Source organism: Typha latifolia, chromosome 8, assembly GCF_019914945.1.
Source record: "Typha latifolia isolate L0001 chromosome 8, TyphaL0001v2, whole genome shotgun sequence".
NCBI lineage: Eukaryota > Viridiplantae > Streptophyta > Magnoliopsida > Poales > Typhaceae > Typha > Typha latifolia.
Genome location: NC_133093.1, coordinates 9,437,959 through 9,453,558, shown reverse-complemented (window position 1 = coordinate 9,453,558; position 15,600 = coordinate 9,437,959). Strand labels below are relative to the sequence as shown.

General features: G+C 36.9%; 1 protein-coding gene across 6 annotated transcripts; it reads left to right on the top strand.

The window, feature by feature from the left end:
- Positions 1-181: 181 nt before the first annotated feature.
- Positions 182-14,694, top strand: LOC140793373 (uncharacterized). 6 transcript variants are annotated; one of them, XR_012109946.1, is made up of 8 exons: positions 182-447; positions 4,920-5,342; positions 6,100-6,170; positions 6,267-6,662; positions 7,127-8,897; positions 9,378-9,470; positions 11,769-11,910; positions 13,630-14,694. XR_012109946.1 is itself a non-coding variant. In XM_073144818.1 (8 exons), exons 1-8 carry the CDS (start codon positions 234-236, stop codon positions 14,274-14,276), a joined length of 3,762 nt encoding a protein of 1,253 aa, XP_073000919.1. In that variant the 5' UTR covers positions 182-233; the 3' UTR covers positions 14,277-14,694. The 6 variants fall into 6 exon arrangements, 4 of the variants coding, with proteins under 4 accessions (XP_073000919.1, XP_073000922.1, XP_073000921.1 ...); XR_012109947.1 differs by having other exon boundaries at positions 13,598-13,730; XM_073144818.1 differs by having other exon boundaries at positions 9,378-9,475.
- Positions 14,695-15,600: the final 906 nt, after the last annotated feature.

The following is a 15,600-nucleotide window of genomic DNA, read 5'->3' as shown; positions in this document are numbered from 1 at the left end:
GAGAGTAAGTTGAAACGGAAACAAACCGCATGAGTTTAAAATCTAATATATATATATATATATATATATATATATATATATATATATAATTCATAAGAGTTGTTCATAATTTAGGTGACTTTGAAGGGTATAAATGCAAAGAGCCCGGGGATTTAGAACTTAGAAGTGAGGGGGAGTTGCCATTGAGCTTTAGGACAAACACCTGCGCGCTTCCCGGCGTGGTAGAGCGGAATATGGGAGAGCCGAAGCTATCCCTCGTCGCAATCTCCTCGATGCTACTCCTCTTGTCATCGGCGAAGGCCGTGTTCGATTCCGGAGGAGAAAAGATGAGCGGCGATCACGTGGGGAGCTCGGATTCAAGATTGGAATGGCTGACTCTCACCAAGAGAAACTTCTCCTCTCAGATCCGTCTCCATCCGAACATCCTTATCGTGGTCACCGTCCCTTGTAAGGCCCCCCTTTACCTATCTCTCTCTCTACCCCTATATTTTCTTCTTGCGATCGAGAATTGATGGAGTGATTAATAAAGTTCTTGATAGAAAGATGAAGAACTTACATGTATTTCTTCCTTTCAAATTTTGGACGGTTACGAAATCGTTCCTAATATTTTTCGATTGATTTAGGCTGATGCTTGACTTGAGGAAGTGTGCCTTTACTTGATCTGAGTACGGTTCCTGATACCCGGATTGGGTTCTTAATGCATGAATTAGATTACTAGAGTACTTCCTTTTTCTCTAGCTTCTTCTGAGCTGTTTCTGTGGGATGAAATTTGTCTGCTAAAGACTGATCTTTCGTGCATTAATTGTTCTGGAATCTGGTTGTGCTCCATCGTTCATGTTTGAGGATAAAGATGTAGTAGACAATCGACCTAATTCAAAGGTACACTTCGTACAATGCGTGCATCGACTTGAGTGGATAGGCCTGTCTTGGCATTATAAATACAGTAATATTTTTCCTAAAATAGACCTATTTCAACATTACTATTACATTTTTGGATTTTTTCTAGATGAATAAGTTTTCAATTATCTCTGGAAATCCATAGCGATACCGCGTGCAATTGTTTTATTAAACTATGCAACTTCTTTCCATATAAATAATCCATCATAGCCAGACTTTCGTAACTAGATTGAAAAGAATTAGAATAACACAGATAAAATGAGCTATACTCTTGGTGTTCTTTTTCATGTTCCGACATTGGGATGTTGAGACAACTATGTACTACATATCTTGCTAGATAAGTAGTTAAGTACTACAACAACTATGGCTGATATACTTTGGAGTGATATTGGAGGATTCTGGTACTTTATTTATAGTTTAGAAACCATCTGGTCATATTAGTCATATCTACATTGTGGGATGTTGGAAGTTGATCCCATGAATAGCTAATGTGTAAAGCAGTACAGGAGCAACTCCTTGTCTATGATTGGAATAATTCAGTATTTTATTTTGTAGTATTGGTGAAGCACCATTTCTAGATGTTTTCTCATGGAACTGTATTTTGGTGCTTTAAGTGGCGCAATTTATTTTATGTCAATATTTTCCAATTTTGTTTGAGGTTTTAATTTATTTTAAAAAACAATCCATTGATCAAGTAAATTTGTTTTCTTTTACTTTTCGTCTTTTAACACATTGTTGGATGAACAGATTAGAGTTTTTGATTGAGTTGAATAAAATGGAAAGTTCGAAAGAAAGAGCTTGGATTGTCATGAAGGATGGTTTCCGTGGTTTTAATATAGAGAGGTAGGGCTCAAACTTGTAACCTAAAAAATCTGATTATATGTTGCTTATTGTAGCTGTGCGCACTGCTAGAGATTGATCCATGTTTCCCACAGATTAGCATGACAATGTAGTGAACCATTTTCTACGTTATTTTGATTAGTCTAGATTATTTCATAATTTGATATGTCAAAAGCTACCAGACAAGCATTTGAAATTATGCTTAAATAGTGGATGCTCATCATGTGGAGTATAGTAGGTATGACCATAGTATCTGTTGAGTCTAGAAAAAATTATTTACCCCATGAGACCGTGAGTGATAAAAGATATTGATGTAAGAGAAACGACCTATCTCCTGGTGCTTATATTATGCATACCTCATTATTATTTCCCTTGTTCTCTTTGGTTATTGACTAGCTATTTTATTTTGTAACTTTTGCTACGGTCGAAGTCGAGTCCCAGTTTTAGTTAGACTGAGCCCATGAGTTGGTTAGTCATTGTTTTGTATTAGTTATTTACTTATTATCTTTCATTTAGGTCCATGTATGGTTTAGTCTGAATTAAATTAGCTATTGAATTGTTGGGTCTTAGCCAATTTAGCCAAAGCGGGCCTAGTCGAGCTAGCCTCCTATATAAGTTGTGGAGTGCCTAGCTAGGTCATGTTGAATCTGATCTAGCTCTCTCTCTCTCCCCAACTTTGGTCAAATCCTAGTTGTTCTCCCTTTTCTTGCGTGTGCAATCACCCTCTCTAGCCAAGAGTTGCTACCTTGGTTATGAGCATCCCTTGCCTCGGCTTCCTTACTTTCTTCTCTTGCTCGACCCTACACATGGCTACCCTCATCACTATCACACAACTGAGACCAGGCCATGCCGAATCGCTGACAACAACCACTAATCGTCTTGCATGCAACCCTAGTCAAGAGCACCCCTAATACTTGGCTTACTTGGCTTACCCTCAGACCCAACTTGGACTGAGCTTGGTTTACAGCCTCCGCACACTTTATGGCAGCAAGAAGAGGCACCATCAACTTGAGTCTGTCGATGCCAACCATGAATTCGCTTGATCCATTGATGGAACCTAAGATCAGGGTTGCACCAGCCCCATAAGTGTATATGACATCATTGATGGTTATAATGTTCTCTTTCTTCACCAGTTGAAATTAGCCATCGCGGAGAACACCGGAGAACACTCATGTCCTTGAGATGAAGAACTGTCCAAGCCGATGATTGAATCACCTAACATGGTCGTCATGGCTACAACAGTGCGCAAGTTTATACTGCCTCCCCTACCGTTGTCTATGCATAGAGACGCGACCCTTCCACCCGTCAATACCTGCCCTGTTGCTGCCCACACCAAATTCAAGAGCAACCAGCACGCCCGAGGGCAGATACCATGCAACCATGGACTTGTGTCACCACCTCGCACACTACGTGAGCTGAGTGACCCAAGTTGTAGCAACTATATTAGAGGATAACTGAGGAGCTCTACCATTGCCGAGAAGACTTTGAATATGGGGACCTTTGCGGACCAACGATCCAATGTTGAACCATGTGGTTGGATTTTTCGAAATTCAGCAGTGGAGACCCGCTTGATTAGGTTTATTGTGCGGAGTAATTCTTCTCGTTCCAAGGCACACTGAAGGAGCATAAGGTCACACTGGCTTCTTTTTATCTAGAGGATGTCACGATCCGGTGGTTCCAATCGACATAACAGAACAGTTCATTTTGGGCACGAGACATGCTCAGAAAGGCTATTTGCCCACGTTTTAGGTCGTCCGAGTACGAAGACTTTGAGGCTATTCTCTCCAAACTCACACAAATAATCTTTGCTTGTGTCTATCAAGACGAGTTTGAGAGGATATCCAATCGAGTTCGATAATTGCCGGACTTCTCTCTTTGGAGTTCTTTTATTTGCGAGCCCCGTCGTGACATCCAAGCTAAGGTGAAGGCGGCTTGATCTTGTTCTCTTGAGGATACGCACAGGCTGGCTTGATCACTCGTTGTTAGCTTTGGTCTTATGATGCTAACAACATTCCAAGAACAGCCACGACCTCCTACACAACGTCTTACTTCAGCTTAAGATGATGAAAGGAGAGACAAAGGCTTATTCTACTATTGCATCGAAAAGTTTGTCTAAAGGCACAGGCGTGCAAGACGACTACTATCATGTTAATGGAGGAACCAAATGAGGCCAACTCTAAGGATGATACAACTTGGATGGCTAAATCAGACTACACGGCGTAGTTTTTGAAGTTATCACCTTGAGGTCAAGGTGTATGGAAATGTGTTGAATCATTATAATTCGGGTCAAGTGTCAGGCCTAGTTAGCTCAAATCTGTGAGTTGGTCAAAGTCATTTGCTTTTGTAATAGTTATTTACTTATTATCTTTCGTTTGGGTCTATGTATGGGGTTCAATTCAAACTAAGTTAGTAATTGAGTTGTTGTGTCTTAGCCAATTTAGCTAAGGCAGGTCTAATAGAGCTAGCCTCCTATATAAGTTGTGGAGTGCAACCTAGCCAAATCATGTCGAACCTAATCTCGTCCTCTCTCTCTCTGCCAAATCCTAGCTCTTCTCCCTTTCTCGTGTGCGCAGCCACCCTCCCTAGCTGAGCACTGCTCTGGCCGAGAGCTCCCCTTGCCTCGGCCTCCTTCTTTCCTTTTCGTGCTTGGTCTTATACGTGGCTGCTCTCTTCACATCCCACGGCTAAGGCCAGGCTAGGTCGAATCCCTGACAGCAGCCACCGAACATCTTGTGCACATACCTAGCTGAGAGCACTGCTAGTGCTCTCGGCTTCCCCTCGGTCCCCACCTGGACTGAGCTTGGTTACACCTTCCCCTAGGGTTGTAACATATTTTGATACCTCTGCAAGTTTGATTGATTATTGGCTTTAACTTGCACCACAAGTTGAATTTCATTGAATCCTACAGTAAGTCTTATAAATTTGTTTGTTGTGGTTTAATGAATATGTTATCAGCTCTTTGTATTCTGCTAACTTTAATGATTTGCCCACCAGAGCTTCTCTAAACAACTTATGTAACTATCTCTCTTATTAATAGTCTAATACTAGTATATAATTGATGCTGCATTGACTTGTTCTAGGTGATGGCTGTTCTGTGGATATTACTCATTTAATAGTATCTTTTATTTTGCAGTCACATGTTTTTTGTATCTAAATTTTGAGCTTCTGTTACTGATCTACAGGGTCTGGTGAGTCACGATCCTTGATGAAGGAAATAAAGAATCGGGTTGTTGTTAACAGAGAAGAGTTGGGCCTTCTAAGGTTGATGGTTGTTTATAGAAATTCGGAGAAGATGCTAGCAGATGTTCTTGGTGCTTCTAAGGGAATAAATATACTCTACTATCATCATTCTATGTCATACAAGTATCATGGGAGGCTTCGTGCACAGAAGATACTATCTTCGATTCTTTATATTATGTCACTGAAACATGAGGAGGTTCCATTGAAGTCCCTAAATACTCAAGAAGATCTAGAGAATTTTCTCCAATCAACTGATAGATCTGTACTTCTCCTTGAGTTCTGTGGATGGTCTGCCAAATTGTCGCATAAAAAAAGTTCTGGGGATTATGAATGCCCTCCATCTTTAAAGAATCATTCACAGAACGGTGTGTTATCTCAACCTGTTATATATTCTTGATGACACCATTTTGGGAACTTATTTATCTCATGTGAACAGCAATCTGCACATAGAAAATTAATATCTATTTAGAACTAATAATCTTAACTGGAATGTTCGTTTCCATCTTTATTGAAAATAGAATCTAATATTAAAATGTTGCTTTTGTTCATTGATTGGGAAATTAGCCTTCTAACTGTCGTTTGAGTATTTCTTGAGACAGTGTCACTGAGCACTAGGCTAATAATATGATACTTTCTGATCAGATGCTATTTGCACTTGTAATAACTAACAAGCCATCGGATCAAGGGCTTGCCGTTTACTATTTGCTTATTTCATGTTGAGCTATCAAATAAAAAGAATTAATTCTATTACTGTCATTGTATTGTCTAAAATCCTATGCTACTTTGAATTTTTGAAAATGAAAATTTAGTCTGAATTAGTTCTTCAGTATCTATTCCTGCTCATATATCTTGAATCCTGACTCTTGAGACAGGATAACGACAAATGGCACGCAATTGTTTCCTATGATGCACTTAGAATGATACTTTTTGTTGTGTGGACAAGAGCATGGATGAAAATAGATTTCTTCTTAAGGTTATGCTAGTTGAACCTTTTGGGTGTCCCCCCCAAAACTTCTACCACTTTCTCTACTGAACTTTGTTTGTCCATTATCTTCTGACTATTGAATTACTATAAACTTGACTGTTGGATATTTAGATTCCATGTGCATTTGTATTTTGCAGTTGACACCCCTGGTGGAGTCATCTCCAGAGAATCAGATGGCCAACTGGAACTTCTCGGCATTAACGAGAAGGTTTGCATGTTCTTTCTGATGCACTCCTCTTTCTTCTTCTTTTGGTATCAGTTAATGAGATGCCCTCTTTTATGAGTTGTTTTGGATTGAAAACAGGTTATGGATAATGAAGAGCTAACATATGGTGTTGAAGATCTGCTTACTGGTTCTCCTTGGAAGGGAGGATTTACCTTGGCAAATCAGAGTGTCTCACAGAGAACTGAAAATAAAGATTCTACTACTGATACTGTGACATGTACACTGGAAGAGTTTCGTCATTTTGAATCCTTCTACACAAAGTTTGCAGCTATTGCAAGAGAACATTTTTTACCTCCTGAGAGGCAGAGATTTGCTCTAGTATCTGAAAGATCTCTCTTGCCTTTCTTGGATGTCTATCCAGAGAAATGGCTACTTGTGATTAAATTTTCAGGATGCCCCAGTTGTTCAGTGATTGTTGAAGAAGGAGATGACCTTAGAACCATCTTGCAAGATCATCAGTCTCTCGTAAAGGAGGTCATTATGCATTTCCCAATCAACCACCTTTTTTGAATGTCAAATCATTTATTAACGTATGCAAGAGCTTATTTGTTGGCTTCATATAATATCTTATTAGATGCATGGGAGTATATAATGGTTTAAAATTTTCATGCATATTTATCCTATATAAGTTCTTAGTTCTTAGTAAGTTACTATTGCTATCATATGAGTAGAGATTGGCCCACAAAGTAAACTGTGAATTATATGTATCTCTTGATATTTAAATATTTAAATCTGATTGAGCATTTCAGTCTGGGTTGTTGGATTGATTATAGCTATTCAATCTGTTTCATGGCTGGAATTTGCTGATTTCACAAGTTCCTCTTAACCCGCAAGTTTATAAAGATGTTTATTTTGATCTGATTACATAGAGCATAGTATATTGATGAAGTAATATAACTAAGAAAATAACTCTAGAACTTTCAATTTTCTTCTTGTAGCTTGATGTTGATGGGAACAATGTTGAGGCTGCATTTCCAGCAAATAGGCCTTCAGTCATTCTTTTTGTTGATAGGTCATCAGAATTATCAAAAGTTCAAGAAGAGAGCAAGTTAGCACTCGAGGTTCTTAGAAGGTTTGCATGGCACAATCAGCTAACATACCAGATGGATGGAGGAGTAGGAAGAAGTAATTCTGCTACTAGCTTGCTACGACGTCCTTCTGGATTAAGGAGTAAAAGTATCACAGACCCCTCGAATTATCACACAAGAGTGGATCATCAAGACCCTAAGATTATGAAAATCAAGGAAAATATGGCTATAATGATAGTTAATAATGGTGAAACTATTTCACTTAAAAACACGGATCATGATAATAAAGGGAATTCTTTGTATGATATTCTGACGCAATTGCTTCACCAAGCAAAACCTACACATGAAACTAAGGAAGCCAAAATGAGCTTATTAGCCAAGGAAGTTGGCTTTCAACTATTGTCTGATGATTTTGACGTCCAAGTGGTCGACTCCTTGCCAACTCATGAGGGAATTGACCAATCAAGCAACATTATCAATAGTGTAGTGACCAATGCAAAGGACAAAACTTCTGAGATTCTTGAAAAAGATTTTGGGCACTCCATCAGTACGAAGAATGATGATCTAGCTGCTAGTGACATAATTTCAGTGGATGAAGGGGAGAAATCTGAAACTGCAGATCTGGAGACTGATTTACCTTCTAAATTGCTTGAGAAAGCTTCTCCAAAATATGTTGACATGAACAATGGTGATTTAGTGGATGCTACTGGTATTACTGAAGTGGATGAAGGAAATAAACCTGAGCACACTGATACGGAAACCAATCTTGAGGAACAGTCCTATTATAATGAAGGCAGTGATTGTCAACTTGCAGATACATTAGCTGAGGAAGTGAAAGGTGAGACAAGTTCTTACAGGAGCATGCAGGCTAATGGGAGGAGTAAAAGTTCTAAGCAAGAGAAGTCAGAATCATTCATTCAGCAATATGGAAAATCTTTCCAATATTATCATAAATCAACAAATCCTGCGAAAGACACCAAGGATCATGTTGATAATGTTGATGGCAGCCTAGAGGCATATCCCAATGAAAATGGACAAAATTCTGCCTATTCTTTGATGAGTTTTGATGGAGACGGTGCAGTACTATCTGAAAGATCCATGAGCAAATTGGATGACCTGCATGATGAACGTCCACCTTTTGTAGGTTCCTTGTATTTCTCTGATGGTGGGTATCGGCTTCTGAGAGCCTTGACTGCTGGATCTAAGATTCCTTCTTTGGTTATACTTGATCCAATTCAGCAACAACATTTTGTCTTTCCCGAGGAAGCAGATATTAGCTACTTGTCTGTAGTTAATTTTGTAGACAAGTTTCTGAATGGAAGTCTTACACCATATCAACATTCTGCTTCCTCTATTGCAAGTTCAAAGGACTCCCCAAGGCCACCATTTGTTAATCTAGATCTCCATGAGGCTAATTCTATACCTCAAGTGACAGCCAGTACATTCTGTGAACTGGTTATGGGTTTTAGAACCTGTGAAGTCAAAAACGAAGTGTCATTTATCAACTCTGAAATTTTTTTGTCTCCTTGGAAGATAGATGTTTTGGTGCTCTTTAGCAGTCCCTGGTGTGGATTTTGCCAGAGGATGGAGCTGATTGTCCGTGAAGTATATAGAACTTTCAAGAGCTTTATGGCCATGTCAAACTTTCAATCCAAGGACATGGATCCTCTGCATATGAAAGGTAGTAAGTGATGATTTACTGTGCAATAACCTTTTATGTCACCTATGATTCAAATATTGTCATCTTTCCTTTAGGGTGGCATTTTCTGTTTTGGGTGGATTTTGGGTTCTTTCGAGGGATGGGGGATTAATCTAGTATCCAGTGTTTATGCTCTATCTGCAACATGATCTGCGTGGACGATGCTGCAGTTGTCTTCATACATGAATATATGACAACTTTCAGTACATTATACTGCACTCAGAAATTGTTTTGTAAGCATTAAATGTATGAACATACGATATTCTGAAAATTTGAAGTACACAATGTTATGAACTTATAAACTGTGTTATAAGCATTAAAGCATCTAATGATTGTGTTTTGTTATATCAGATGTTTTGCAAAGAATTCCTTTCTTTTAAAATTGTGCTCAACTTAATATGATTTGACCTGTTTAGTTAGAAAGAATCTTTGAAACCTAAGCCTTTTGCTTTTGTCTTGCAGATAAGATTGAGGAATTTCCCCTGAATGGTCCACCGCTTATCTACTTGATGGATTGCACACAAAATGACTGTTACCCATTCTTAAGACCAAAAGGCATGGTAATTAATTTGGAAATCAGTTTCAGAACTTTACTTTTCCGTTAGAGCATCGCTGGATAAGCCATTTTTACATTAACTTGACAAACTAATTGCTTTAAATATTTATTTCTTCTTGGATACATACTTCTGTTACACCTTCCCTCTTTCTTTGTACACACTGCCATGTGTTTAGAAATAATTCCATATCTCCAGTGCAAGAGTTTGGATGAGAATTTACTATCAATATTTCATTTTAAAGCAATAGGAAGATATAATTAGTTAGGATATACTTATAGATGTTTTTGAGTTTTCGTCACATCAAGATTTGATTTTTGATTTAAATATATGTATTAAAATCTATATTATAGTCTTTTATATTATTTTTATAAATGGCCTATTTTATTAAAAACAGCAATAGTCGAATATAAATATTATTTGATGCACAATATAATTGAATACATTCATTAAAACTAATAGTAATGATTAAACACTCCATAATAGCACCAAAATGTTAGACTTATGCAAAAAGATCCTTCCAAATAATAGATATAGCAAATTGAGCTAGATTTAATATTTGTAACCCCAAATTAGTTTTTAAAATATAAAACAAAAAAATAAAAACTTAAGAGTATAAAAGAAAAAAGATTACCAAAAGGAACTCACATATACACAAGCTATGAAAAAATTGTCGGAGAAGATGAGCTCGTTGCCGAGGCTTGTCACCATGCTCATCACCGTTGAAGAATATCATCGAGTTAGAAGTTATTAATAAAATAGGAAGAGAGAAAGAGTGAAATATAAAGACTAAAGAGAGATACGGTTGAGAGGAGTTGAGAAATGCGTTAAGAAGAGGTGCTAATTGTGTTTAGCAATTTATGAGAGCTTTAGAGACATTTAAAAGAGTTGATGGATGGAAATAAGAAAAAGACAAAAAAGAAATATGATTAGATGATAAAACGTGAATTAATTATGATATGATTGGAAATTAGATTATGAGAAATAAAAATTAGGCATGAGTTGTCATTCTAATAGAAATATACATAATAAGAAAATGATTAAAGTTAATTGATAATGATCGATTGAGATAAGAAAAAGTAAAAAAATGGCTCCATATGACATTATATTTGTTAAGAAAATATCTAAAGTTGATTAATGATGATTAATGGAAATAAAAAAGTTATAAATAATGAGCTCCATATCAGCATGGGTTGGCACGCACCCATGTTGGACCAACATGGCTCGGCACGACGACTTAGCATGGGGGTGTGCTGCTAGCACACACCGTTTCAGGTGCCTTGCCACCATCGGCACGCTCTGTGCTGACCAGCATGACCATCGTTGACTTATAATATTAACATACTATTTTGGATATTTTTGGGCTAATACATTCATTGGTTGGAACAAAAATTTTGAAAGGTTGGTTGTTGATTTTAAATGAATGAATCTATCCTCCGGTAGAGTCCCTAGTTGAGGGTGATTCCTATTGCTGGACAATTTGTGGTTCTTAGGGACAGTCCATCCTCTATGTAGTTTGATTTCATCTTATGGAGCAGTTTGAGTTGTACTAGAACCATTGTATTGAAAAGCGGCGACCTATTGGCGACTAGACTGCCTAGGTGAACTTGGCGGGCTGCCAAGTCGCGTGGTGGACTACAAAGTTGCGTAGCGGGCCGAGGATTGATTGCCTCATCTCCTCCTCCTTCTCTTCTTTTTCTTCGTCTTTTCTTTCTCTCTGGCTTCGAATCCACCCCCTTTTTTTTGTCTTTCTTTCTCTGTGCTTTAACAGTGGGAAAGAGAGAGTGTTTGAAAAGATAAAGAGGCCATGTGGAAAAGAGAGAGAATGGTGAAAAAGGGTTGGAAAAGATGAAGATGCCACGTGGGAAAGAGAGAGAGAGTGGTGGAAAAGAGTTGGGAAAGAGATAGTCACGTGGGGAAGAGAGAGTGGTGGGAAAGAGAGAAGCCATGTGGGAAAGAGAACCTAACTCATATATACAATTGTTTTTTATTTTTTTAAATATTAAATTGTTAGACCACGCCTTTCGCCTAGGCCTAGGCGGTGGGGTGACCGCTCGCAATTCATAACCGCCTTTCAATACACTGACTAGAATATTTATGTTAAAAATGTGAAAAATGTTTTAATATCTCTAAGCTATACATTATGCCTGCTGATAACCTGTAAGCCTGATGTTTTTACAAGAATTTTCTATCTCTGTTTCATGAACACTTAATATGTAGAGGAATGAATTCAATATTTAAGTGTTCTATGCACCGTTTCATATTTTTATAATATACTTTTGCAATGGGAAATATGCAGGAGGAGCTCTATCCAACATTATTGCTTTTTCCAGCAGAAAATAAAACTGCTATTTCTTATGAGGGTGACATGTCAGTCATCAATATTTTTGAATTTTTGGAGTCTCATGGAAGCAATGTTCACTATCTAAATAAGCATAAAGGTACATATAGCTTGACTCTTCTGAAGCTATAGGCATATTTCCAGCTGTTTCATTTGTCTGGAAAGTGATTTTCATAAGATGTTATTTAGTACTATTAATTTACATGAGACAAAAACCGCATCTCCAGGTTTTGATTATACAAATCCATTTCTTTCATCCAACATTTGCTTCAGTAATGTTATTCATGAAAAGAATCCTCATATATCTTTTTATCACTGTATGATCCAAGTATTTTCTAGTATTTTTATTTTCTTTGATGAAAAAAGGCATCCCAGTGCATGAGGGCTCCCACTAATGTAGGGTTTGGAGAGAGGAAATGTGTACAATTTTACTTTATTTTTGAAAAAGTTGCTTTTATTGTTTGAACTCCTGACTTCTTAGATATCGTTACTAATGCGATCATCATTGATAGGATTTGATAGCGTGTGTGCCTGTGCAGGTTGTGCCAACAGTTGATGATTCCCCTTATAGGAATTTGGTTATGATCGATTTTATATTTTTATTTATTTAGGATGTCTTTTGCTTATTTTTATTGTAGGTCTATATATAAACCTATTATATTTTCTTTTGAGGTTAATGAATATTATTTGACTTTGCTCTTTTGAAAACCTTGGTGTCAAACTATTTTTAGGGTGGAGGTGTGAAACCCTATTCCTTTCCTCTCTTAATTTCCTCCTCCATTTCTTTCTCTTCACCACGTTTGCATCAATCACACTATGTGATGTCCTTATAGATGCATTACATAGCAGTAATTGAACATCCCCAAAGATCTTCAGTAATTTTCATAGAACTTATTTTCTAATGATGCTACTCGTCTACTAGTACAAATGATTTCTGATTCTTTTTTCTAGTGGTATTTCTCATACATTTCAATATTCTCATCTGAGCTGTGCTCACTTTTGATATTTTATCTGGAATATTTCAATGAAACATTGCTGGCCTTGTAGCTTAAGTATAATTTAAAGCATATCCGACTCTCAGACAATAAACACCAAAAACTTTTCCATAATGGACTTTTTTCTACTTCTATTGAATAATTGTCTAATGTTGTTGAGATTGCCAGTGGAATTGCTCTCTAAATATTCACTTAAGCAAGTTCATTTATGTTCCTAGTGCGTTATGGCATCAAAGCTTGATTATCGTTCTTGCATAGAAATTTTCCTACATAAGTTCAATAAGAATTCCTCGTGCTAGATAAGTATTCAGGGAAAAGGAGAAAAAGGCAGACATGGCAAACCTTTTGCTTTGACTGGTTTAACTAGTACTGGAGTCGAGTCCTTCTGGCTGCATGTCCCTGTAATAAGGTTTAGGTGCAATGGGCACCTATTGTGCTTCAATTCCATGACAAGTCCTCCTTTAGTGTTGCATTATTTGCTATATGTTGTTCAACCTCAATTTAATCTTCACTGGAACTCTTGTAGGACAAATTATGGTTACGGCTGCAATCGCCATCTTTTGAATGTGAAGTGAAATTATGTTAAAATTTCACAATTCAGGACTTACATTCATTTTAGATGTTTAATGTGTCAAAAGTATATGGAATTAGTTAGAAGGACTGTTTACCTGCCTAGAGTTGAGATAATCTACTCAAAAGTATCACGGAATCTCTTAGTATACTTTCTTACTATTGTTTGAACATTCTATGTTAAAAGGTATCATGACTTCAAGTTTGTAATACTTACTGCAGTGGCATGATAGTCTTTATTTTGGAACTGTCAGGATTTTTATGGACTCAGGCATGTGAGCAAAGCAAGAAAAGGGCAAGGTTACATGATATATCTGTGCCAGTTCAAGTGCCTGAAGACAGTGAAATTGGTGGAACAGTTAGGGGGCATGGCTCCAGTCATGTTGCTTCTCATGTTTCAGACAACTCGGACAATGAGGGACAACATGTTGTTGTAGGATCAATCCTCACCGCCTCTTACAAGCTTGTGAATGCAGTCCCATTTGATAACTCAACAGTGCTTATTGTTTCTGCAGACCGAAAAGAAGGTTTTCATGGTGTGATAATTAATAAGCGAATAAGCTGGGAAGTCTTTAAGGATTCATACAACATAGAAGCTTTAAGAAATGCTCTCCTGTTCTATGGAGGTCCTGTCAGTGTTCGCAGCTTTCCTCTTGTTAGTTTGGCTCACAAAGCTGTCAATGGGTATATAAGAGTCACAGAAGATGTTTATTTTGGAAATCCAGTGGCTACAAGCCTGGTTATCAAAAGTATCAGAGCAGGAGATCAATCTGCTAATGACTTTTGGTTTTTTTTCGGCTACTCGAGTTGGGGATATAACCAACTGTTTGATGAGTTAAATGAAGGAGCATGGGATTTAAGTGAAGCGCCAGTTGAACATTTAGACTGGCCACACATCTGAGGCTATATTCTTATTCGCAGCTCCATTTTCCTTGTAACCCTGGAGTGAATACCTCATAGCATTATGATAGAGCAGCAGCGCACCAGCTGAATGAGACAAAGATGACAGTGGCAGGAGGGCAGAGTTTGTACTACTAATTTTCATTTCTGACCAGTTCTTTCCATTTGCCAGACGTTATGTCTATAACAGTAACTTAAAATTTCTGCGGAGAAGAGGATATCATTATGTTCCTTTTAACGTATATCTAGAGGTATCAGCATTCACTTTGTTATCACTTAGAATAAACCCTTGTACTTTTTTGTTGTTGCGTCTTTTTTGTACAAACTTTGATGAGAAGAATACTTTGATGTTACTTACAATACTTCAAGATACGTCAAGTTTAACATATTGAGAAGAATAAAGCTGAAAATTTATATGACTTCGTGTATAATTACTTCTACTTTTCAGACATTCGGTCAAATAAGTGTCTGCTTATATCTGCTTTTATGACTGAGATTTACTCAGGTAACCCTTTTTCCTTGTTCCTTTTCCTTTTTGGTGGCGTTGGGATGTAGTTTGACTTCTAAACCTAGTTTGTTACTCTTATTTCTTATTCAAGGTAGTTTAAATTGGTTTAGAAATATATGGTGTTTGATTGTGACTGGTTTGATGGTATTATAATTATATTTCTTGTGACATGAAAATGAGATATTCTATTAAATGATTAGAATATCTTTTATAGTGAATGGATGAGGAGAGGAGAGGAGAGAGAGGAGGGAGAAGAGGGAGAAGAGGGAGGAGAGGGAGAGAATGATTAAAATGATGGCTTTTTAAGAGAAAAATAGTAATTAGTTATTTGTTAGTAAATTTAATGGTAAAATGGTGACATACAATTTTCCAATTTTATTATTATTATTTTTATTTATATCGTATCATGTATATCCATTATTCAACCACCATATTTTGTATTTAATACCTTAAAACCCCAGAGTTAATTTTAATCTAATAACATTAGATAAAATATAAAACATTATGTTACTTTTGAAAAAAAAAAACTAAATTGCCTCTCATTTTTTATTCTAAAATTTAGTTCCCTTTTCATTTTTCACCTTAACTTGGAAAAAACTTATTTTAGGGTATTAAGATTACTTTGCATTTATAGTTAATCTAACTCGTTTATATGATAACTAATCTTTAAGAAAAGTAAAAGCATGCTGTTTTTGAGGATTAAAAGTAAAATCCAGGAGTCAAATAATCAATATGTTAAAAGATGAGAATGATAATAAAGTTAAAATATAGGGTGCTTATAATAAATTGTTCTTTTCATCTAGGACTGGCCAAGCTC